This window comes from Falco biarmicus, chromosome 10 (genome assembly GCF_023638135.1).
Source record: "Falco biarmicus isolate bFalBia1 chromosome 10, bFalBia1.pri, whole genome shotgun sequence".
Classification (NCBI taxonomy): Eukaryota; Metazoa; Chordata; class Aves; order Falconiformes; family Falconidae; genus Falco; species Falco biarmicus.
Window position 1 is genome coordinate 11773869 of NC_079297.1, and position 26883 is coordinate 11800751.

A 26883-nucleotide genomic window follows, 5' to 3' on the forward strand; every position below is an offset into this window, starting at 1 on the left:
ACTTAACACAGCCAGCCCCATCTCAAACTTATGCTTCTGGTTAATCTACTTATTTGTAACTTCGCTGCCAAGTATTACTTTAAAACTAAAACAAAGGCCAGGATTCAAACAAGAAGCATGGGTCACTGCCATCCCACCTTTCCCTGAAGCTGCTTGTGCCAGCTTTCTCCAAATATTGGGCATCAAAGTCCTTCAGAATTACTTACCCAGTACTTCCCTGTTCTTTAATTTTTTCTACAGAAAGTTCACCTCCTTCCCCAGAAAATTTTGAGATTTTCTTAGAAGTCATGCAATTTAAATTAAACCATGGGTTATTGAGCCGTTATGACTCATTTTGCCAAGCTCTTCTGAATAACCATGTGGGCCAGAAAATTAATTAATTTCTATTGTCTATTTGCAAAATCTATTAATGTTCTTCAAGAAGAAATAAGCTCCGTCACTCACAGAAAACTGAACTAATCAGACCCTACTGTTATTTTTGCAGCACTATATTTTTCTCTGAAAGTAGATCTCAGCCTATTGCAAGATTGTCCAGGCATGGTCCCCAAGCACCATACTACCTAGACAGCACTTTGGAAGGCAAACAAATATATGCCAGTATCAGAAAGAAAGAATGCAAATTTCTGTTTTTCAGTTTTGGAGAATAAGACTTGAAAATTTGATCCACGTGCACCCTAATGGTACAAAAAACAGATCCAAGGAGATCCCAGAATTTTTTCCCTTTCTCTTGCCCCTCTCCCACTGGGGGGAAAAAAAAAAAAAAAAAAAAAAAAGGGTGTGGGTTTGTATATATGTAATGTAATTTTCAAGGCAGTGTTACAATTCAGACACCTAGCGATAGTAATAGAGACAAAGGACTCTTTCTCTCCCTATGTCAGCAAGCTAAAAGTCTTTCTCATTTTTAGTGCCAGAGAAAATAGGACTGGACCTATTTGTGTGGCACAGGCATGGTGCCCTTTGTAGACCATAACTCGCGTCTTAATACCTGCACTGCCACTGGAAGTCAGCTATAAACAGCGGCATAAAGCAGAGAAAAACAGCAGGATCCTCTCAGCTCTCCCATTACCCCAGATAATGACAACTTTCCCCAGTTTTTCTTATTTCTCTCAGGAAGATGGAAGATAGGTGATAATTCCCTTTCAATACAGCATTTAACAATCATCTTGAAGGTGATAAATGCTGTACTCAAGAGAGATTAGCACAGTGAAACCCAATTACAATGAATAAAATGAGATAGCAACTGCAACAATCTGCAAATCCAGAGATCCTTGGAGCTCTGAGAATAACTGATATTGTACTATGCTGGCAGTTCTGTAAAAGTATTTTAAAAATTTCCATTTGAAGGAAATGTTCAGCATACTTCGATAAATTGAAGGAAGTTTAAACAAATAGCTTTATAGAAAAAATATTAATCAGAGTGGTTTTGGTAGTGGAGGGTAAGGATACTTTTCACCTCAAAAGTATCACTGAAAAATTTTATTCAGATATTTTTTCCAGCTCTAGCTTTTGCTGTGTCCAATGAACTGATGGCATGGGTAAAAAGCCTTTGGATCTGCAGAGCTGTCAACTAGTGTAACTTTATAGTGTGTATCACATTTGGAATTTGGGATCATATAATTCGAGAATTGGAAAGTTACAAAAAATCTTCAGTTTTCATGTAAAAAGCTGAACATTTTTTTAATCTTCCTGGCTGCAGACAAGAGACAAGGAGACAGCCATTGGACTAGAGAGTCCTTGAAGGCAAAATAAAATCCAAAGTTAATCCATCAGTCAATCAGTCCTGTGATTCTGGATCTCTGGCTCATGATTTTAAATAGTTTGAGGCAAAAAACTGGATTTGGCCTTCCTTAGTACAGATGTTTACTGTGGCTATGCACTTCTGTGATTATTCAGAAGACAATTTATGCCAAAAGACAAACTATTATTTTCTTCCAAGCATACAATAGCATGGCAACTTACCAAATACCAGTATGAAAGCCAGGTACAGTTATTTGCACATGCAAACATTTATCTGTCATTCCATAACTACTAAAACATAGTTTGATGCTTTTCCCACTGGGCTACTTTATTTTCAGAGTACTTCATTATTAATTATCCATTATTCAGAATTCATAATTGATATTAGAAGGCAACACATCCCTGAAAAAAATCCTATTTTAGGGACCACCTGTAAATGAGGAGCTAATATATAAATGACCTACAGCGCAACTGTATTCTGGTCTACATAGCTCTCATTTTTCTCTCATCTGGGAATGGAGCTAGATTCATAAGCAAACCGAGAACGAACCTTTCCCCCCCTGCCCCGGACAGAGCACTGTTGGAGAGGGGAGAAAATCCCAGGAAATTTGCATTGCTTATCAGTACACAAATGAACATTGCTGAAGCTTCAAAACAGTGTTTGGAAGATACTTGTGAAGTTCTTTGAATAAAATATTGAACAGGGGTCTAAAAATGAACTCTGGTTATTCAAAGTAAACAGTGTAGAAAGAAAATTAGTATTATTGTAGAGGAGAAAGAAACTGTTTACTTCTTATGTTTCTGCTCACTAAAAGTGTGATTAATTTGAAGAAGGCGAGATGAGATAGACCATGTGCCATGTATTTCCTCTGAAAACAGCCAGGCAGCATCATACTTGACTTCAAAATAAATTCCCCTGTAGCTCTGCATCTTAGTAGGGCTTGATTTTATTAAATGTCATGCTAGAAACTATTACTTTGCTGTGTTTGTATGAAGCAGCTACTGGTGCCATCCCATCTGTGCCTCAACCCTCATTAGCCTCTGCTCTCATTTTCTACAAAGATTAATCTATTTTGAGAAAAAGCATGGCAAGAAATTATGCTTATGTAGCAAGGTCTCGTTCTGCAAATTGTGAGAACTGTGAAGTTGTCCTTCTGCTTGCACTGAAACTAAGGCTGCAATGTCAAAGAGAGATGATTAAATGAGTCTGCAAAAAGGCATATATTGGCAATCCTTGGTTTTGCTGGTGTAACTGTTTACATGTACGTAGTCAGACCTGGCCAAGAATATAGCAATTATATGATTCATACATACAGCTGTGGCAACTATATATCAAATGAGGTCTAAATATGCACATACTTCATGTACAACTGCACACCACAATAATTGAAGATATTTTTCTATGACTGTTGGTGAAATCATACTACACACCATTCAGGTCTTTTAAAAAAAAAACAACAGGTACATTATCCATTTGTGCACCTTCAGCTTGCACTCATTCCAAATAGGACTGACCTCACAGCTTCTGAATTTTTTCACGTTCACAGCAAGATAAGATAAATCATGCCACTAGGCAACTCTGTGGAACTTCCTCGGCCTGTGACTTTGTGTAGTCAGAGTTTGCTGGGCTGCAGGATTTGGCTAAAGAGGCTAAAAGGCAGACTACAGGAGAGTCTCTTTCCACCACTGGTTCAACTTGAGACAGGTCACACTACATGTTGTGTTTTAGCTTTCCTCCTTTGTAAAGCATTGTAATATATAATTACAAAAAAGTATTATGTAAGACTCAGCTGTTATATTAACATAACAATTGGAAAACATGATACTAATACACGATGCCGAGCTATTTCATGTGGGGTTTAGAACTTCTAATGACCACAATGTATGCACGTTAGTTTGTAGAACAAGATGCTGAGGACTACTTTACTGAAGAGTCTGTATGTCTCAGGTGGCTTTGAGTTGCCATGGTAAAATTTATTTGCTGAGTGCCAAAGCACATCATGGAGGAAGATAGTTGTTTTCCTTCTTAAATGGTCAAAACATAAGTTATACCTGCCTTTAGGCAGGCTCAGCGTACCCTGAAGCTACCCGTGAACATTTTCAACAAATAAAAATGTCTGTAATTTGAAACAGGAACATTTGATTTTTTACAGCTGTTTTTGCCAGTTTTGGCTTTGGAGATACTTAACTGCCAAAGCTTTTTACTTTTAATGTTGACTAAATACTAAGTAGCACTGCCCTTCCCCCCTTGCCCTTCTGCCAACTCCAGAGGGGGGAAAAAAAAAGAGGAAACACAAAAATCAAGATAAAAAAATACCAGGAGAGATCAGGAAAGCTAAAGAACCCTTTAATGGGAACTGCAGTTCAACTGTGTTTACAATCCTTTCACTGTGCATTTGGGCACTCAAGCATTATAAATATGAACATTCAAGACAGCACTGTAACAGATGCCAATATTTAACTTCTAACTTGTGCCTTATTTTGCTTTATTTGAAAGTCATCGTACATGCTAGTAGGATTAATTAGGTGCATTATTGAGAATGGTTAGAAACAGCATGGCTGAGCTAGTCTGACTTTGCACTGGGTTCTGCTAGGACTTATCTGCTAGGGAATGTAGTTGGATTTACAATATCTCTGATGCTGACCGTGCCACCTTAACATCAAGCTCCCAGACCCTGCCTCACTTTGACCTACATGAGAAGCAGCTATTTTATAATGAAATCCATATTACTAGCACACTTCTTGGTTATTTTTTAGATTATTTAATATGTAAATATATAATATAACATATAATATTGCATGCATACATATATACTATATAGATACACTGTGTCCATACAGACACACCTATAGAATATCTACCTAATTTGGGGAAGGCGGAGCATGCATGCATTAGTAGTGCACAAGCAAAAAACCCAAAGTCAAAACCAAAGAAAAGCAAACATGAGGAAAAGGGTGGTATCTTTCCTCTGAAAATGGAGCTGTTCTGCATCACCCTGCTGCCTGGCCGGATGCAGCTCATGCCCTGCAAAAATACTCTCCTTGCTGTTCATGTAGCACGTAGCTGCTGTTGAAGGTTGAGGTCACTGAGCAGAAGTGATTTGTACATAGGCTAGAGCTTCCATGTGATGTCTCCTTTTGCTTCTTGCCACCCAGACCTCCCTGCTGGGGCAGCAGACAGAGACGTTCCATTAGTTTCACATCACCTTCTGGTACCGACAGGCTCGTTGTGTTAGAGGCTGATGTTAACACCAGATCTGTGCATGATTGTTTTTAACAGCAGGACAGGTTTCAGTCAGATCAGCCATAGGCAAACGATCATATTTCTGTCAAATCAGCCAAAGCTGTGATACAGAGTTTATGCCAGCTCTGTGCTTTTATGCCAGATTGATGCCAACTGTGGGCAGGCAGACAATGCTTGATATGGCATAAAGTGCAAGTGGTGCAGACAAATGATACCTGATCCAGCAAAAAGCCTGCAGGAGCAAAGTTGATGGATCAGCATTTTTTGAACACATTTGAGACAGCAGCATGAATCTCTACTGGATCTGCACTTTGTATCATTGCGACCACGATAGTTTGGATCTGATACTAAATGCTCTAAAACTAGATTTACTGGATCCCAGCCCAAGACTTTGTAAACCAAGGTCTACTTGTTTGTGTCTGTATCTTCTAAGGGTTTATCTACCTTGTGGAAGAAATGTTGTGTTAGGGAATCTGAGCTGCTGTATCTAATTCAATGCCATGCATAGTTCATAGAAATAGATAACTCCTCCCATCCAGCACCCTGCTGACAGCGCTTCTTAGCTCTCTGTTTTAGAGCTCATAGCTATACAAATGCTGCAATGCTATTTAAGAACCCTGGCTTGTTTGGCTTACTCAGAGATGTCTAGCACAATGCTTCACCATACATTTTACAAATACCTTGTTTCCATTTCCTTATTAAATGAAAGAAAGAACAAAATCAAAAGACGTGCTTTATTTTCAGCTTTAGCATTCTGTTCTGGATTTGGTTTTACAGTGAATCACATGCTTTGGGTAACATACCCATGTGTGTTTGCAAATATGATCTCCGAGTGATCCCACCAGGAATGCACAAGACATGTAACTGTTGTAACTCCAGAGTAAATTACTAGAATGGCACCTGGGCTGTGTGGTCAGCATGTGAACAGTATCACCAAGCACCAGCACATGTCAGAGAAGCAAAGCCTAATGGATCAGGTGCCTGGAAGCAGGATATGAGCTGTTCAGTATAATGTGTCCTCTTTAAACTCCTGGGGAGGTATTCTGTTTACTGATTTATTGTGACAGGAATTCTTAGTCCTGTGCCCACACAAAATGTCATCACAGCTAGTATCAATTTCATACCTCTGCAGGAAGATCATGGGGACAGGCTAACACCTGCTCTGCTAATCATGGGCCATTTAGGTCAGGGTCAGGCTTTGCTGATCAGCCGTGTGGGGAAGTTATGCTGCTTCATGAGCTATGCCGACTTCTGTGCATGAAGAAAGATCTGTGGTTTTCAGTGCTGTCAATCTGGAATCCTCAAATTTGCTTCCCTCAGCACTTAAGGGACAAGCTGGGTGGGCATCTAGCAAGTATGCAGCCACTGCATGCTGCTGTGTGGAGAAGGATGTCTTGTCAATCCTTCTGCCTTATTTCCAAATAAATGTGTTTATTTTAAAGCCACTAACTGAACTCATCATCCAAAGGCTATACCAATAGCCAGATGTCAGAAACATAATTTTTTGTTCTTTCAAGCTTTTCCCCAGTAGCTTTAAATAGAAGAATAAATTTTCCACAGAGAAAGAATCTTCTATTAATAGCATTAGATCATTTCAGCACTTGAAAGGAAGAAATTAGGGGTTTTATGGGTTTTTAAAATACTTTTTAAAATATTGTAAGTTCTTTTATTGTACAGGCAAGAGCATCCGCCTTCAGAGTTTTAATTATTGGAGAAAAAAAAATTGTCTCTGAGTTCAAAAAACAAAAATAGTGAATGAGACTATGTGAAATGGCTTAAAATAACCACCTTCAAACAATCCGGTCCTATGTGTCACTTCTTTCTCATGCTTTGATAATCTCATCTCGGTTGTTGAAACAGACTTACACAGATTGCATAGGAGGCTTGAAGATGGTGGAAAGAACTTCTGCTTAATCCAGTGCAGTGAATTGCCAATAAGAGGTGATGTTCTGAAGGGCAGTCTCAACAAATTTCCTCACTGTATTTTCTCATAGAGAAAATTTGGCCAGTTACATTTCCATGATCTCACATTCTAAGACCTCTTCTCATTCATTTAAGAAGATGAGAAGAAAACAAGCCATAGGCTTCTCTGCCTTTTCCAAATAAACTGTTTTATCCTTTTATGTAAAATACTAAGAGGATATTCCAAGTGGCAAAGAGCTTTATACACAGCTTCACTTAAAAGTAAAAATCATAAAACATGTTTTGTTCTGCAGTCACAGAAGTTTCAATCATTTATTGTAATGAATGGGCAATGTCAAAGGAACATATGGTATTTTTAACTCTGCTTCATTACCCAATGTGGTAAATGAATCCTGAATACTTGTAATGTCTAAAAGCTTTCACTGAGAAGAAAGGCTTTTCCTGCATAGCCTTGATTAAAGTCAAACTGTTATTGTCCAGAGGATCAGTAAACTGTACTGAGCAGGAAGAGAAGGCTGCCTGCAGGATAAATAGCCAGATCTGTACAAATGGTGAAATGATAGCAAAGAAAAGGCTTGGTTGTAAAAACAGAATGTGTATAGAGAAGAGGAAGGGTAGCCCAGTGAGAAAGGAAATAGTTTCTAAAGAGAAGATGTAATTTCAGTGTGACAAACTCTTTGTCTGACCTTATGTTCAGGCATTTAGGACTGAAGCTCTGTTAGATAAGCTCAAACGAACATGACTGAAGCAGGACAGTGTAGGGCATAATACATGCCTATAAATGCAATAGAGCTGACAGGCACATTTGATACCAATACCCTCTGCTAATATGTTTCATGTTTTTTACTGTTATGTTTGCTGTATGAATCCATTTGACCTGCTGATGAATTTGGCTTATGCTTGAGTAAGTTGACCTTTCTTTCTTTTTCCTGTCTTACTGCACAAGATCCTTGACCTGGTTTGATACGCTCTGCACAGTCTAGACATGAGCCAAAGCGTGAGGGATCTGGCTTATTCTAAACAAAGTTACAGGACTTCAGAATGAAGAATGTTTTTTTGCCATGAGCTTCCCCTGGTGTTTCTAAATGTAATATTATAGGTAGCTTCAAGCAGAGATTTAGTTTGGATATGACTTCTACTGTATAGGAAGGAATAGGCAATGATGAACATGTTAGCTTGGAATAGTGTGGATCAGCATGGCAAGCACTTAACCTTCCCATTCTCATAAAGGCCTGTGGATTTCAGTTTCTTGGAACATTACAGGATCAAATCCAAATTATGCCTAGACCAGTGAAATTTAATACCATCATTACACAAAACAATCCACAAAATCAACAGCAGTCTGAAATCTCTGGAAATGCAAAAGAATGATGGCATAAATTTCAAGACACAGTAATATGGAAAACTTTAAATATTTTAAGTTTTCATCGCACTCGTAAGTAACCAGTTTTTGCAGCTAAGATATTGTCACTTCCTCTGTTCTCATGTAAGTTTCTGGCAGAAAGAGGCTTTCAGGAGATTTTTGTGGCTTTTTAGTGGTATACCCCAAAACACACATAGGCTTCCTCATGAGGAAGCAGTTATTATAATATGGGGGGGGGGCTTGTTTCCAGCTCTCCATGACTCATGCAAGCAGCTGAGAACACAGTTAAAATACGAAAGCCGAAAAGGAACTGAGAAGAGGGAGTAGTTATTCTACTTCTCTTTCTCTTGGAAGAACTAAAAAATACATAAATTTAGGTCAGACAGGGTAAAAATATTCCATGCTTTTTTCCCTTCCATGCTGCTTGGGCTTTGTGAGAGATAAAACCAGGCCCAGGATATGGTTAAAACAAACAAGACTATTATTTACCTCATGCATTGAAAAAGAAATTCAGTTCATATTCTACAGTGGATTTAAAATGAAAGTTTTTTTCACAGATCTGCTTATCACTTTTGCATATAAAAAAAATTCAGCAGAAATGAATTAAAAAAATAACATAGAAGGAAACAAGGAAAAAGTCCAAGTATTTTTGCTGATGAAAGGCAAATGTTAGAAGAACATTCATTAGATGATTCTTTCTCAAAAACATGACCCAAATGGAAATCAAGAGCTGGAGAGCAAAGAACTACCTGGGAATGTTAGTTTTAAAGAAACATGTGAATTTAAAACCTGTTGCCAGCAAAATTACTTGTCTGTACAAAGACAGAGCCTCTTGGCATGCTATTAATTCTGAAAAGGGTAATTTTTTGTTCTTTTGCATAAGCACTGACCAGCAGAGTAGAAGTGTGATCATGCTCTCCCTAGACACTTCTCAATATCATAGAATCTCATCAATTATTTTTTACATCATTACATTATAAATTAAGTCTGTAAATGGAGAACAGGGGCAATCTTACCTTTCAGAAAAAATGTGCAGAACAGGATTTTGATCAGCAATTTCTGTCTGTATGTGAAACACAGTACAGAGAGGGTTTGTTACACCAAGGCAGATTTAAGCTGCTCCACATCCACCATGCTGGCCCTGACCACTAAGTTGCCTTGACAAAGCAAGGGGAAAATTTATTAGTAGGAAATTCTTATGCAACTGAGAGCTGCTACAGCCTCTCCTGTTTCATCTGCAGGCTGATCTAGGCTGAGCAGGACAATGCCTGATGCATTAGCCACATGGTGACAGTTATGGAAACCTTCCAGGCACTTAAAGGCAGGTGTGAGTAATCTTTACCAATGCTGCTATAGACTTGTGACTGCAAATGCTGCTAGTAGACTTCCAAAATATCAAACCCGCCATTTCTCAGCAGATATCATTTACACGTTAATTTAGTTCATGGCATTCCTTGTACCTACTTTGAATATATTCATATGCTACCTGCTTCCTCTGTTTATTTCCGTTTAAGGTAGTTCTTTCCAAGATGGTGTAAGCACTGTTGTCATTAGACATCAGGCTTGTACATACTATTGCCTAATGTTCCTAGAGAGAGTAACCATCTGCAAACATATTGTTGAGGTTGTGACCTCTGCAGTTGTAAGCAGTACAACCCAACAAGCCCGTAAAGTTTCTTCTTGAAAAGAACATGAATATTAAAATGGTAGTTAAGACATTTCTCTTCCCTTCTTTCAAATATAACCATTTCAAGAAATTATTGTGATACATTTTCTGACATGTTTTTAGCAACGTTTGTATAGCTTGTGTGGAAAGTATGTTTTATGAAGTAAAAAATTAATACAAAAATCAATTTTTGCACTGCATAAAGACTCACTCCAATTAATGAAATCAGAAGAACTCTGGTTAAGTGCAAAACCCTTTCCCCACTAAATTTAGTGCACTATAAGACTTAGAAAAGAACAAGCTAGAAGAAACTCGTCCATCTGTGCATTAGACTAAATTGGCTTTTTTTGTTACAACCACAGCATCATTCTAGCAAGTTTGAAATTATCATTATATCTATTTTGTTAATTTATGCATAGCAATTTCATTGATGCTAAAATGTCTTGCTGAAGGGCTCTAAGAAGATATATGTCATTCTGGACACCGGGATATATAGAACAGACAAGTGTAGTATATGAACATTTCAGATAAGCTGTAATATGGCTAAAACACAATACAAGAGAATTTTTACTTTAGAGAAATTGAAGAACCAAGGTCTTGATGAAAGTTAGTGACTTTCAGTACCAACAGCTCATAGGAATTTGCATGTGTATTTCGGGGCTTTTAAATCTCATAATTTAGTAAGAGAAATAACTAACTTTATCCTTCCTCTGGAGAGAAAATACAGGAAATCTTAGTTCATTTTTGGAAGGATGGTTGTTTAGTTTGGTTGGCATTTTTGTTTTAAAGAAGAATCTTGTTTCCTTTGCACTTAATAAGGAAAGAGCTTGTTCTCTGTCAAGTTAGAGTCATAAGATCACACCACTTAACAAATGCCTCCAGAAGATACCGAGTCCTCAGCACCCTATTCACAGACTCACTTCTAAGTGGCTGCATTACTTGCTAATGCAGACGCAGCCAACACAGTACATTAGCAAAAGGAATTGCAGTTACTTTCATAGTTGTTCTCCCTGCTTGGCTGCTGGGTGATGTAGAGAGTTAATGGACAGAGATCGCTGTTCTGCCAAATTCTCATTTTGTTGTTGCCATGTGGGACATTGTCTCTCCATTCTTCTATTTCTTACACAGGGCAAGGATTACAATTTAGCAGTTTATTTTTCCTTGCTCCTACAATACAAGAAAAAAATAGCCTGGAATGGAGTCATTCCAAGAGCGGCAGAGGAAACAGCTTTATATATTTTGAGTAATTTCCATGTTCATTCCTTGCCCTGAAGATCCTGCCATTCCCGTTAGGAATAGATTGTGGTCTTGTTTCAGACAAACAGTGATAATCACTACAGTAAATTTGATAAGCAATTATTTCTCTTGGCCCTCGACTAGTAAAGAATTTAATTTTAGAAGGCATATTGCTGTATTAGCACTTTAAAGGTTGTTAACCAGAGGCCATCAATTTGGAAGCAGAATCTCAGTTTTTAAAGTATGGACCTCCCAGAAACTCATTAATTTTTAAAGATACTCAGATCTCTACAGTTGAGCATGTTGCAGTTTTGTTAGATCAGTGCTTTAAAGCCCTTATCTGAGCCTTGAGATAGTGCCATGGTGATGTTAACTTCAACACAAAACATAACAGGTGAGAAGTGCTATTGCCCATGGGGACTCTGCAGTGTCTGACTGCTCTGTGTGTATGCCCACATGTGAGTCTTTTCAAGGATGCTGAGGACAACAGAGGGTTTGTGGTACCTTGGTATCCTTTGAAGACTGCTGAGTATTTAGTATAATTACCTCTTTGGGAAACACCAGTCTAGAGTGGGATAAAAGGATCTTTTAGACACAGTGCTCCCCTCTAAGTATTTCCTACATGTGTATGCTGGTTTTGGCTGGGGTAGAGTTAATTTTCTTCATAGTAGCTACTCTGGGGCGATCTTTTGGATTTGTGCTGGAAGTGGTGTTGATAACAGGGGATGTTTCCATTGCCCCGGAGCAGGGCTGGCACAGAGCCAAGGACTTCCTCTGCTCCTCACCCCACCCGCGAGGGGGCTGGGGGGCACAAGGAGCCAGGAGGGGACATGGCTGGGACAGCCGGCACCAGAGGATAAAGGGATATTCCATAATATATGGCATTGTGATCAGCATATAAAACTGGAGGAAGAAGGAGGAAAGCAGGGGACACACATTTGGAGTTAGGGCATCCTACGGCGGGGGGAGTGGGTGAGCAGGCAACAATGTGGTGCTTAGTTGCTGGCCAGGGTTAAACCAAAGCAACATGTCTCATATTAACAGAATGTTATGTGCAGCAGTTCAAGCCATCTCTGGAAAGTATTTAACCATTCATTCAGATGACATGACCTCCTAAGAAGGGTTTCATCACAATTTACACAACAACCAAATGTAGAAATCACCAGCAGTTTTAAAACAGTTTTACAAGGAGCCAGATTGGATGCATAACCTTCAGACAAAAGTTGAGTCCAGTCACTGTGCCTGTTTTCTATGTACCTTTCTCTATAGCTGTTCTGATTTATGTCATATTTTTGTTGTCAAAGTATTCCTTTTTCCAAATCTCTGTCCTATTCTGTATAGGAGGCCGGGAATATGCACCAGAGACTGTTGACTAATGTGTATTTGTTGCCAATGGCTGTAAGGAAAGTGGAAGTGCAAAGCAGCAGGAACAATAAAGAAAAAAATAAAGGGCAGATGCTCGTGTTTCACAAAGCAGAAAGAATGTTTTCTATCTGCAGCAGTGGCATTGAACAGTGACAGAGCACCAACAGAGAACTGTGGTGCATTCGAGGGAAGAAGGAAATTATGTATTAAATTACAAGGGCATAAAGGGGCATAGGACATGATGATTTGATTATTTCTCTAATACACAAGTTTGGGATGCATATAAAGTGAGAGCTGATTGTATGCCTGACAGACACAGACTCCCTTAACAGAAGAAACTCTGTAAAACAGGTCAGTTCTGGGGCATGAATCCCAGCAAAAAGCAATGCATACTTCCCTGTTAGCAAGCATGGTGCTTTTACACCGATGACTTCCCTGAGTGTTACATGTCCCTCTGAATCTAACTGCAATCAGGGATAAGCTGCAGTGAAATAGATTTGAAGGTGCCTCTTGGAGACTGCACAGGGTGTGTTTCAGTCTGCAGACTCCCTGAGGAAGCTATAAAAAAACATCCTTTCAACAGGTTTGCAGCAAGGCTACAGCTAATTAAACAACTGCAGGTGATGAAACACTGGTCCTGCAGTGCAGACAACAGCTTTACTACTACAAGTGCATGGCAAGTCTAATTCAAGGCATTCCTGTACTTCCTGGGCTTGGCCTCCTGTGTCTTGCAGACCAGCAGCACTGCAAGAGGCTTGGGGAAACTCCCCAGTCCTGGGAATTTGTAACGTGTGTGGTACAAAACCCTTTGCAGATGCGGGATGGACAAGGCTTGATGCACAGTCTGCCTCTTGGCTCACTGCAGAGACAGTGCTCATTTGACTTTATTTGAATAGATTTTTTGTGAATCTCAGGAGATGCTGTTCTGTCTGCTGCCTGAGCAAGTTCTCACTGGGCAAGAGGCATGCAAATGTCAAGTTTCCCCTCTCAAAAGAGGATATTGTACAAGCTTGGGTAACTGAATTAACTGTGATCATACAGCAATCCTTCATTAGCCTAATTTTCTTAGTGTTTAGTTCTTCCTTATCCAGGTAAAGAATGTTGTGAGTTCCTTTACGCAAACACTGAAAAACTTATTTTCTTAATGAATTGCTAATGTCACACTGTGTGCTGTAAATCACAGGAAGTGCTATTGGGACTTGACACAATGATCCAAAAGCATGAAAGGTTCCTGATTAATTTCTTTGCAGCTTGGCTCATATGGTGGTAATGCTGTCAGGTGATATGTCAACTTCCCAAAGGGACATTTTCTGGAAGAAATCACAAATCTCAAGCATATAAAGCGTATTTTTCTCTAAGAGATTTAGCTGGAGTTGCCACTTCCTTGCTCTCTTTCCTTTGATAAGTATAATCTGTTTCTCCATTCATTTCAGCTAAAGCTGTTTTTAAAATCCAAATACTTTGAAGGGAGGCTTAGCATGACAGAATGGAAATAAACTTCCCTTGCAAGCACAACCCCCTCCTACCACCCAAAAATTATGTTTTGGGGTTTTTTTTCTCCTCCTTCAATTAAAGAAAAATGTTTAATCATAATTTAACATACTAAGGAGCAGTAGAAATTATAGAACAAGGATACATGGCAAACATTTCAGTGTGAAGTGAAAATGGAAGCTCAGACTCTGGAGACCACAGGAAAGATAAAAGGAAAGCACAGGAACTTGCATTTTCATGCAGGGAAGTATAAAAATCTAATCAGTATTCATACCACACAGCTAAAAGAAAGGAGATACAGCCCAACAACAGTCTGTATTCAGTGGAACATGAACCCAGAGCTGTTTTGGGTATGGTGCTCCTAAAGGACCCTATTCCCCTTTTTCATTCCGCCATTTATCTTAGTATTTTCACCCGGCCTTCATGTATCACCATGAGTCTGAAATCTGAACAAATTTACTGTGCCAGATTTTCCCCCCAAGGTAACTCAATGAATGACGCAGTTATTGTGTGGATGAACCTGGCCCACTATCCATCTGCTTCCGATGGGATTAAACTCCATCCAGGGTGGGAAATCATGAACATAAAGGATTACAATTTTGAGAACAGAGAAAAGAATTCAAGACATTTTTACATACACTGTTGACCATATAACACCTAAAAATTTGGACAGGTAAATGCCTGAATTTGCACCTCAATCCTGTAATTTTCCCTACTTGGTTTCAATATTTTTCTGGTGTAACAAATATGATGTGTCAGAGCAACAATCTACATCACATCAGCAGCTGTGCATCCAAAATTAGCTTATGATTACATTCAATAATGTACTACAGTTACCTTGCCTTATCTAAACAACTAAACTGTTAGGAACTAGGTTTTCTGTTTTACAAAGGATTCCGTATAAATTTTTCCAAACCAACGCAAAACAATATTGAAACATTCACAACTTCAAACACAATGTCCTTCAAAAATTAAATAAATTACAGGTTCAACAAAACCTTTTTTCTCATTTCTGATTTTAATTTCTAAGAGTCATTCAAAATTGGAAAAATCTAAATACTATATGTTCAAAAAAACTGAGACGGAAACTTCAAACTGGAACATTCCACTGCAATTTTCTTTCAAAGACAGTCAAGAAAGAGAGCATGTCTGCAGAAATGCAGGTGACAGAAAACATTTTTAGAATGAGGAAGAGCTCCATCACAAGAAACATCTATCTAGTGCAATAAAAAAGCTCTTCAGTTTGAATTCTGCATCTCTGGAACATAGCAGAAGTGTCCAAAGGCTCCTAGACACAAACAATTTACTCCTATTCGGCACATTTGATCATTGTGATCAGTTCTGCCTCATTTAGGATGCTAAACAAAGGAAAAAGGGGTTTGTTCCTGCTGCTAATACTCTTTCCCAAAGCTCGCAATAGGCCTTACTCTAAAACCAAGACAACCTTTCTGCTTTCTTTCCACTGCAGGTTTCACTCATTAGGTAAAAAATACTTCTGTATAGAGCATCCTTTATAGAGAAGTACCATTTCTTGTCTAACCTCACAAACGTCTGGCTTGCATGATTCAGGACTGACTAGTAGTTGACAGGATCCCTTTAAAAGCTCAGCTCTCCCTGTGACATCCTCAACATCCTTTATAGAGGTAGACATTAATTCTAGGCAGTGCGAAAGTTAGTAGTGGTAAAGGCACCTCTATCTCAAAAGCTGAAAAGGTCATTTTGATTCCACTCACTGTCTTTACCCTCTAGAGTGTACCAAAGGGAACGTTTTTTCCTATTTTAACTCTGTATCTGAGTTGCAAAGACAGACGCAATGACAATAAAGGGGAAAACATGCAGAGCTGCATTACAAACCAATTCATCAGAAAACAGAGCACGCCTGCCTTACAAATTTGCCTGCAGCTCTTGTCTCTGTGTTATTTTTAAACTGCCTGCAGGTTGCAGATTCTTCAGTGGTCCTTCTCCTACCAGTGTACGCAGAGGATTTAGCAAGGCACAACTTCCATTACCATGAATTTAAGTTACCAAAATTCCTGACACTTTAAAATTCAGCACCCTTCATCTTCCCATAAACTTCTTGCTGCAATTTGATTATTCACAAGAGGGCACCCCACATCTCATACAGCCTCTCTCTGTGGCAAGGTCAGTATAACTCAGCTCTGCATTCCTGATGTTCTCAGCTGCCATACATCAGCCTGTGAAGTGCAGCCTGCAGTTGCTATAATCAGCAACCGGGGCATCACACTACGGATTATTTGGCTCATCATGAAAAACCCAAGAAGATAGATCCAACTGACTGAACCCAATGCTCAGTTTCACAACGTTGTTATCGCTCAGACATGTTTGTCTTGGCACCAAAGCCATCTGCTGTACAAATAAAGGCTACGTGCAGGCATAGGGCATTTTTTCATCACACATCCAGGACACAGACTTCACACTATTCCCAGCAAACCTGCCCTGCTTCTGTGGGAGGCTGGACAGGATAGAGTCGAGACTTGATATCTGTAAATGGGAGAGCTTCTATGTGCAGGAAAACTTAATCCATGCACAATTCCTGTAGAGAAGGGACTAACAGGAAAAGTATTCTATTTATGTCATCATGATATTTCAAAGAAGAAATCAAGAGGCATTTTTCAGCAGCACTGATCACTACAACCGCTGCTGATGTAAACAGAAGCTGCAGATGCTCAGACTTTCTGAGGGGTCAGACCCTGCAGCCAAATGTAATGAATATTATGGTTTGTTTCCTTCTCCTCTGTTGCCTGGTTTATTCTACAGCCCAGAGCAGTACTGCAGAACAATACCCATCAGGTCAGAACCTCTCCCCTCATCTGATTTAGGATGTCTCAGACATCAAACCATTCACACTCTTGACAACCGTTAGGACCTCTAGGAATTACCCTAGCTAGCACTGTGAGAAGCACTGGCCCAGCATCATCGGCAGGGGCACAGCCACATTCACTTCCACCCCGCTGACACACTCAGAGCAGATGACAATGGTGTGATATATGAGAAGTTTGTTTCAGATCTGGAGCTCCAGCACAGAAGCCTTTGCCCTCAATAGGGTACAGCAGGGGCTTGAAAGCAATTTCAATATTAACAGCCAACAAGCTTCAGTCAGAGCAAAATCCTCTTGTCCCACGTGGCTGGTGACTGTCTACTTGTGGGACCAACTGGTCTGTCTCAGCAGCGATGGCCACACAGAGCCTGGTCTCCCTGTGTTGTGTAGGGTTAGGTTGCTGCGCTGTGGATTAAGCTTGTGCTCACTTGACCCTGTACAACAGTCATCCCTCAGCCTTCTACATTACACAGCTAGTTAAGCTGTTGCTCGTTTCTCCCTGCTGATTTGGTGAGTCTTGATTTGGCTTTTGGCTGTTTACATTTTGCAGACATCCTCTATGTAATTGCATGGCCTGGCCCCAGGCTGTCAGGCCCGGGGAGAAATAACCACATTATTCCACAGAACAGTTAGCATAATTAAAATATTGACTGCAGAATAAAAAAATGTGCTGAATATTTCACAGAGTGGTTGGAGGGTTGGCAAGTCTTGGCAGCTTGTTGGCTGCAGGAACTGGCTGATATTTAGGCGCGCCTTCTCCTTCAGTATTCATTGCTGTACGTGGGAACTGCTTTTTGTGCTGTCAACTTATCTCCCAAGCAGCCAACCCACAACCAAGAAAAAATGAACTGACTGGAAATGTGGAGCTCCAAGGGCTTTCTTGTGATTCTTATTGCCAGTGAGACCATTTCCTTGTTATTTATGACTTCAGGACATCTGTCTTAGTGTGTCTCTATCTATTTTTATTTGTGTCCATCTCTCCAAATGCACAGTGTAGGAATTGCATATGGTGAGAATGTACCAGGTGATAAAACCATTTGCTTAAGAACTGCCTGTACCATATGAGAAGCATTAATAAAGTTAAAAAGCCCACGAAAACCTCCACTGCAACATTTGTTTTAGCTACTATTCCTTCTTTGACATTTGCTTTCTATCTGTATTTCATCTGTAACCAAAGTCTGAGGCATAAAATGCTTGTATTTCCACAACCAAGAGGGCAGAAGGGGATGGAAGAAACTCAGTTGACAGGGCTTGTAGAAACTACAGAAGATCACTACTGGGCACCTAGGGAGTTCTTAGCTCCTTTGCAATATCTCCCCATTCTCTTTCTTAGGGAAATATATGAGATAATAAACATTGCTAGAGACACACAGATTTGGGTTTGAATGACTTCCTGGTTCTGTCTACATCCCCTGCTATCTGGCAGAAAAGTTAAAATTATCTCATGCTACCAGTGTTAACATGTGGATGATGCCTAAACCACTCTGCAGACACCTACATCCTGAATAAAATGCAGTAGGATCAGTTACTTGCCAAGGTACTGCTTTAAATCAGCTTCTTATTTTAATCTTCACTTACATGCTTGAGAAATTCCTGGAATGGTAGGAAGTGTTTAAGCAGCAGTGCAGTCTCACAAGCAAGGACCAGGGACAGCTGAGCCAAGGAAGTCCTATTCCACTGTAGCTTCCAGGGACAAGGGTCTGATTTACACTCTGATCTACAGCTTTTTTGAGATGAGCTAATGTTGTGAACATTTCCATTCCCACTCAAGGGATGTCACAAAAAAATGGCCAAATGCTATTTTCTAAGGCTTCTGTTACAGCTTTAAAGTAATCATAATAGCAAATTAATAGCAAATCTACTCTGCCATTTTCCATTCTCATTGGCATCTCTGTCATCAAGAGTAGCTCTACTTCTTCAAAGCTTATTTCTGTGATACTTCTCACTTTTCAATATGCAGTTAGGAAAGGAGCATACTATCTTGGCACTCCAGCTGTGGTCTGTAGGCTACTGCCTTCCTTCTGTGGTAGGCTCATTGCTAGTTTCTGCCCTCAACTTAATACTGACCTCCAAACTGTAAATCATAGTATCACCTTGGGTAGACACCTTTCTTTTAAAGGAAAAAAAATATACTTTTACGCACATTTTAAATCTCTTCTAAATTAAACCCCAAGATAGACTCTGTGGAATGACACAAAAGATGCTTCAAATTCAGTGCACAGAAAGAGAAATTCACTGGGCATGCACAGCGTGGGGCTTGGGGGTGGGGATTGTTACAGCCTTTTCTCTGTTCTGATAGTTCACATGGCCAGGTTTTTGGTTTGTCTCCACTGAATGATTCATCTCTATTACCAGTATTTTCAAAATTAAATGGAAGAGGAGGAATGTGTTCATTCCCCTGCTGTGTTTAATAATCTTCCAAAAATTGTTTCCTGTTTACTTGGAAATCCCCACCTCCACGCTGTGATTTAAGCATTTTCACCCTGTTAACCTAAAAACAAAGCCTAGAAGATGCTGTATAGTTTTTATCTTGCAGTCATAAAGCAATTTATGATAAATGTTGTTCCAGAGAGAAATTACTTGGAAATGTATACATGTTCATAGCTCCACATTGCTCATTTAAATCATAACTGATTGTTGAAAAAAAGATACAAATTGTATTCAGTTTTTATTCATATAACATGTCTGGTGACTGATGGCAGCTTCTCTTTAAACAATCACTGTATTGCTGCTCAAATACAAATCTCAAAGGCATCAATAACCCCATTTGCAACTGTGCTTTTTTTCATGGTACTCGCTAGCACACAACTGTGAATAGCCAGTATGTATTGTTTTGGGCAAGACTTGCCTATAAGCAAAACTTACGGTGTATTTTCAGGACAAAATACTAAAAATACCTAAACTGCTTTTCCAGCTGAAGCATTATCTCTGAATTCCTGTGGCTTGGCTGGACAAAAAGGAAAGAATTTTCCCCTTAGCTTCCTCAAGGAATAAATTTGCACAGTAGTTCTAAGATTTTACTTACATAGCACATATCAAACAAACTATTCTTATATAAAAGATTTGCAGTAGCTCACACAAGTCAGTGTGTTCTGTGTTAGCGTATGTGAAAAGAGTTCATTTAAAAAGCAGCAATATCCTGTGGGTTAAGAACAGAACTGGAATCTGGGAATTCAGAAGGGACCTGAGCTTTCTCACACTTCCTCTCAGCTTTTCATAAAGGTCTAAATTTTCCTAAATGAACATTACGTTTATGTGATTTAACTGGAGGCCGCATGGGCCTGATTTACAGATGTGTTAAATTTCTACTGCTCCTATTAAAGCTATTGGGAGCTCTCAGCTCTCCATGTTTCAGAAGGCTGTAATGCAGTTACATGCAGCCCTTGGGAAGGAGAGTAACACCATTACCTTGGTGAGTACCAGGCATGGACAAAGGTAGGAAAAGTGATGCAATAAAGCACAGGGAGTACAAATTCAGCACACCCCCCTCTCTGTGGGCCTAATAGCCCTGATTAATCCATGAGGGATGACAGCAGTGCAGATACTGAAATATTTGGCATCCAGACAGGTACTGTGCAAGACCAGAGTCAAGAGAGGAGCTGGTAGGAAGCACCGGGCTGGCACAGTGAGGTTGGATGCCTCTCTGGCTGGCATCCTTCGCCTGGCTGCCAGCTCCAGCAATGCAGACACGTTCTTTCAATGTCTTCCACTGCTTATCTCTGTGACTAGACCGAATGCTTCTTTGCTGGTGAGACTCCATTTGTCTCCCATTTTTAAGCCTATGCTGAAGCTTTTTGTCTAACAGCTGCATTTCCTTTCTTCCCCTCTCAGATGAGATGGAGCAGTCCCCTGCAATGCGTTCTGACTACTTGGTCTCAGGGATTCGAACTCCGCCAGTGAGGAGGAACAGCAAACTGGCAACACTGGGCAGGATCTTCAAACCATGGAAGTGGCGGAAAAAGAAAAATGAAAAATTAAAGCAGACATCTGCAGGTAGGATGAGAACAAGACAGTGATGCTGCACATAGCCAAAGCTTACCTTGGGCAAAATTTGCTTACACAGGAAATGTTAATGGTGATCTGATTTAAACCTAATTCAGGGATTTCAGCATGTTGCAGATTAACAATGTTTTAGGCTAGAAAGAGCCCATATAGGCTGACTTCCTATGTAATACAATATAGTACCTTTAGAAGAAAAGGTCAAATTATGAGTGAAGCACAAACCTCAACACAGACTGCTTTTCATGGGTTGTCTCTTCTCCAAAATAGGCTACATTTATTGCCCCAAGTATCATCACCCCTTTTATTTGGGGTAGAGATTATATATGTCAGAGTAACATTATGAAAAGTGACAGGAGGAAGCCACAGCATGAAAAATGCCTTCCCTCAAGCAGCTGTCTCTGCGGTGAAGGAGCCCAGCACACAGCACTGCATGCTCTTGCTAGTCTCCAAAGATGTCCCAGAAGACCAGTAAGAAGACAAACTCACTTGCCTTTTCTTAAGATAGGATAGTGCAATTCCCTCCACTTGCCCCAATATCCTGTGGAGTGTCACAGGGAAGGACATCACTTCCTGAGGCAGCTCCAACATGCCATATTAAACAACATGAAAGCTCCAATATCCCTCTTACTTGCGCTCAGTGTGATCAGACGGTAGGTTAGATCATAAATCTCAGCTCTACATGTGAGTGATTTTACAAAGGAAAAGGCACAAACAGGCTGACCAGTCCATGCTCCCCAAAACAACATCCTTGCAGTTCTTTCTAAGCACACAGTGGCTGAGACTAGAGGGAATTTTCCACATTGCATCTTTCTCACTCCATTATATGAATACTCTGTTGTTAACTGGTGCTGTGTTATGCTACTACTTCATGCAGTGCTGGAGAAGAAGATGACAGCACGACAAGGTCGGGATGAACTCATTAAGAAAGGCCTTCTGGAGATGATGGAACAAGGTGAGTAAAAATTCTTCGTCTGTTTTATCAAAATATTTTTCAGGACAACAGGAAACACAGAATTGCAAAAGCAGAAACCTAAAACTCAAATGTATGTACAGGAAAACCTTCTATCCAAACAGAGTGGAAAATTCAATATCTGAATTAAGCATGTCTGTCTTCACATTCCTCCCTGCTGCAATCAATCCATGCAGTTTAATTTTTGATGGTTTACCATCCTAAATGCAACTCCATTTTTGTTTGATTTATACATGGTGCAATCTGAACTGGTATGCGTGTTTCATGCAATTACTCTAAAGCTAGCTAAATCCTACTGTCAAGAAAGTCAGCTAAAGCTGGTATAAATTTAAACATACAGATGCATTCAGCTAACATGTACAACCCATGAATCCAGATTTCATAGAATAATACTAATCTGATGTTTTCAACTGTCTTTCCAGTAAATCAAGTTTGTGACAAAATATATTAGCATTCTGCCTGTTTTTCATTCACATGGAAAAGTGAAGCATTTGGTAGTGTCATTTTAAAGCTTCCCTGAACGCAAACCAGGTTTAGCAGAAGTCATTGAATGAACGATGTGTCAGAAACATGCACAAAGGACTGTGGTTCTGTATATCCCTGCTCCAAAGCCCTGACAGATTCTCAAGGGAGGCAGAGATCTGGGTGACTATTCTGCAAGATCAAGTGAGCTCCCAATGTTACAGACAACTTCCCAATTGCCATTTCCACCTAAAGAGAGATAAAAAAAGTAAATCCATCTTTACTTTGAAAACTTTACAGCAGAAAGTACTGTCATGAAAAAAAGATTGGTGTTTTGAATTTGACCAATCTGATAGATAGAAATTATGCTCTTTGAAACTAATAATTGAGTTTCTTTGTATAAAACAAATGCCATGCCTATAAATAGCCTGTGGGACAATACTCAGTGATGCTATGCTGGAGTGTAACCGAGCAACTGAAGAGTCAGAAAAAGAGCATTTTAAACAGGATTTTTTTTTTATTGCAGTAAAGCAATTTTCATATTATTTTATTGGATATATTTTAATATGAGCTTTATGTTCAAATTAAAAAAAATCGATCAAACCATCAGCTTATTCTAAAATGGAAGGTTTTAGAAAGCTCATTTCTAATTCCTGTCCATTGAACTCTTTGCGTCTCATAATTCTAGATAATTAGTTGCCCTATTAGCATATTAGCACTATTGCATAGAAAAACACACCCCATTTCTGCTAGGGGTAAGGAAGTTTCCCATAATCCATGAACTTGAAGACACGCACATCTAGAGTTTTGCAAAAGAACAGTAATATAAAACTTCTGTAGAACCCATTAAATGGTAATAATAGTAATGAAGCAATAAATATCTTTCACGCAAAAAGAACTGGCTGGGAGGAAAACAGATGATGCTAAGTTGCAAGATGATTTTAACAAAATTATAATAGTTTATACATATAGTACAGTGAGGAGTGATGACAGGTTGTACTTTTAAAAAGGCAGCTGCAAACTGCTTACCTGTCTGCAATGAAGTTACATAGAGCTCCTATAAACATCAAATTTTCATTACCACCCTGCCACCCAGAAAGGAAAGAATGGCTAACAGTCAGTTGAAGGACACTGCAGCTGCCTGCAAGTTATTTTTCTTTACAGAGTGTTGTGAATCTCCAGGGTTGTTTTATTATATTATTAGTAGAAGCAGCTTATTAACTGGGATAAAAAATTGACCCAAATAATTCTCAGTAAATGATTAGTGCCCTACTTGGACTGAGCTGAAGTGGCAGCAGTTTCAAGGCTAAGTCCTCATTTATGCATTAAGTTGCAATTATCAAAGCAGCAATACTATGCTAAAAGACTACAGTAAATCCTAAAATCCCGCTATTTCATCTGGCTCTACTCCACTTCCAGGGACCTGATTCCTGCTTACTTTCATAAATAGCCCAAACTTGGGATGATGCTGTAGTCTAAGAAACCTCCAGATCTGCTTCATGCATTTACATAGCTGTGTCACACTTCAGTTCTGCAGCACAAGGTCTGTCAAGCAGCATTTTGAACTGGACTGTTTGGCTCAGAGCAAACCACAACGCTAGCGCAGAATCTGCATCAATGTGCAAGCAGCCCTGGGTGAAACTGTACCATCCTTGCCTTGGTGATGAGTCATCCTAACAGGTTATGTCACCCTGTCTCCTCACACAACCCAAACCCCAGCTGTCCAGACACACTGTGCAGTTGCACAGCCTGGGCCCCTTCTGTCCTTCTCTCCTTTCCAGCTCTGCTCACAGAGGGCAAATGCCAACCTGCCCTTGAAAGCTCCTGAACATGAAATACAGCTTCACTCATGGAAACCAACCTGCACTCTGTAAGAGGTCACAGGGTGCAGCGTCTGCCATACAGTGGGATTCTTTCCCAATAAAATTACAGCCCTACTTCTGATTACTTTGCAATACTCAAGACTGCTGCTTTCCTTAGTATTGGACCTAAGGTCTGTGCTTTCTCCTGCCCTGGATGATCTCTAAAATAGTGTTGGGACCCACTACCAATCAAAGCAGTACATCCACTATGATCAAAGTACAAGCTGATCATTTCTGATCAGGAACATCACTGTTTTAAGTCTCAGGTGCTCCTCAACAGAAATCCTTCAACAGGGTTGTCTTCTGCTTTGTCATTATTTCATTAGTCATTACACTTTCCATCGGCTGGGATCTGAAGGAACTCATGTCTCTGAGTGCAGTTGCATTGTGGCACAGCTGTCAGCAGCTTGCCTTTCCGAAGGATGTGAGGAACGTGCAAAGCAGAATTACCTTGAAAACATTTAGGGAGCTTCCCCTGATATTTCTCCCCATTGTGAGCACAAAACTTATCAGATGTACCTGTACTTACAGCACTGAGAGATAAGGGCTGCCAGTCAAATAATGAAGGCAGCTGTTAATACACTGATGATTATGTATAGGCTGCCTTCACAATGAGCTGAAATGTAGGCAATGAACTTTTTCTCCCTCCCCTTCCCGGTATCATAGCAACTGTGCTACTGCAAGGGCTATTTTAAGAACAGTAACTTTTCACCAAACGTGATTATGAGGCAGACTGAGTGAGCTCAGCGTACAAAAATACTGCATCCCTTCCGCAGCATCTCTGGGCCAAAATCTGATACCCTTACCCAAAAGCACAATAAATTATCTGCAGATTGTCCCAATAGTATTACAAAGGAGTAGTTTGTGAATCTGTGAATGCTAGCTATTTTAAATCAACGTTCAAGAAACTTGTCATGATATCATTGCAAGAAAACATAGCCCTGTCAGGAGCTTCCAGAAAGGAGTGTCTAGGGCTGAGAAATACAACTTAGGAGGTCAGGGGTGGACAGCAGACATGTCCATCGGTATGGAGCACTGGCTAGAGCAGGAAGGAATTGCTTGCTTTGGTTTGCAACAGTGATGTAGGTCTTGTAAATTCTGAGAGAGTTGTGAAGTAAAAAGACAGTTTGTATTCCGAGGACTCTTGCCTGAATAGGAGAATACTAGAAAAGCTTCAGTCATCAAAATGCATACAGCTGCAGGGATCACTGGCACAAAAATCTTTCAGAGTAAGCAAAGGGAGCAGTTTCTAGGTCTGCATGAAGAGGGATTTGAATTTCTGATCAGCTCAGTCACACAGGACATGCTTTTCAAAGCTGAGTAACTAAAACTATGCTCAAAACCTACAGTTTGGTAGGGAATATTAGCAGCCTTGTCTTCGGTAGGGCTCCATCATTACTGCTGGGGCAGCTGGAGAGCAGCGTGGTGGACATGGAGCCTGACAACTCAGACACATCAGACTAACCTGCGAACGCGCTGCACCATGAGCTATGTTCGTGCAAGGGATCGCCTTCTCCCAGAGCCCTCCGATTTCCCATGCTTGTGCTCATCTTCTGCACAGCAGGTGCTTCCAGAGGACAGTGGCCTTTCTGTGCGTGCACAATGCCATTTGCCTAGGCTGCTCATGCCCACAGGAAAAGGTGCCCTGCTGAGAAAACTGGGTGGATATTAGTATCCAGATGGGCTGGTTTCCACAAGTTTTGCATTACAGATGCTTAACACTGTTAGAGATCGGATGCTGCTCTAAGACAAATCTCAGTCCCCTGAGCACTAGCAGCTTTGAGGATCACTCTTCTCCAGAGGACAGCAGGGAGTTTCAGCTTTCACTGCTCATGGTTTAGTTAAGATTAAATGGTTTGGTGTTTTAGGTACCGAAGGCAAAGCCAACACTGGTGATGATGCCACGAGAGCAACGCAGAGTGACCCTCCAGCTCCTGTGTGCCAGGCACTTGCCTCGGAAGAGGTGCAGCAAGACAGTACAACAGCAGCCACAACAAACATGACCTCGTTTGGTGAGGAGCTGCATTTGGATGAGCTGAAAGAAGATACAGGTATTGGATATAAAATGTTTTCAAAAAACTGTAAAGTGTTACAAAAATATTTCTGCTAAGCTGCTTTATGAAGGGTCAAACATGTCAGTGCAAAGGGCAGAGCACTTTGTTCAGCCCATCCCATACTAGGTTAGCAGTCAGTACTTAAAAACTGATTTTTGAGACTGCTACCAAACCGAGGGACCGCACAAAGCTTGGCTTAATGGGATTAGCTGGATTATGAGACGATCCAGTCTTGGCATGGTGCCCCTTGGTATTAGCAGTGACTGCTGTGAAGACGACACAAGCTTCTCTTAAAAGCATTTCTTAAACTTTTGTGCCAAGCCTGAGATTGTTTGTCCTGGCTTGGGAGAACAATGTCAATACACAACCCACACTGTCTGTATCATCACCCTGTCTACAACATTCTGCAAATACAAGTGAAGTTCAATACCAGGAGCACAGATAAGCTAAACCAAGCTCCTTTCATGCAACTGTGCTCCGCAGAGCTCATCTGTGACAGCAGCTCCTTGGGACCAGGGCAGCCAGGCACAACCCTGGAGGATTTCTATTCACTTCCTGACAACCAAGAAATGCAAAGTTGCAGAGATAATGCTTTATCCTAGCTTGTGAGGACTGCCATGTAGTGATTACAGATCTTCCTCCCCTCTGGTCAATCTTTACACCTCCTCC

At 40.2% G+C, this 26883-nt stretch overlaps 1 protein-coding gene across 2 annotated transcripts in view; it reads left to right on the top strand.

The window, feature by feature from the left end:
- The window catches only part of PHACTR3 (phosphatase and actin regulator 3), a 114104-nt gene that overhangs the window by 40524 nt on the left and 46697 nt on the right, over positions 1-26883 (top strand). For both annotated transcript variants that reach the window (XM_056354865.1, XM_056354866.1), the window contains exons 2-4: positions 20696-20857; positions 21741-21818; positions 26029-26211. In XM_056354865.1, the coding sequence (XP_056210840.1) occupies positions 20696-20857; positions 21741-21818; positions 26029-26211 (423 nt within the window). The remainder of the gene's footprint in view (positions 1-20695; positions 20858-21740; positions 21819-26028; positions 26212-26883) is intronic.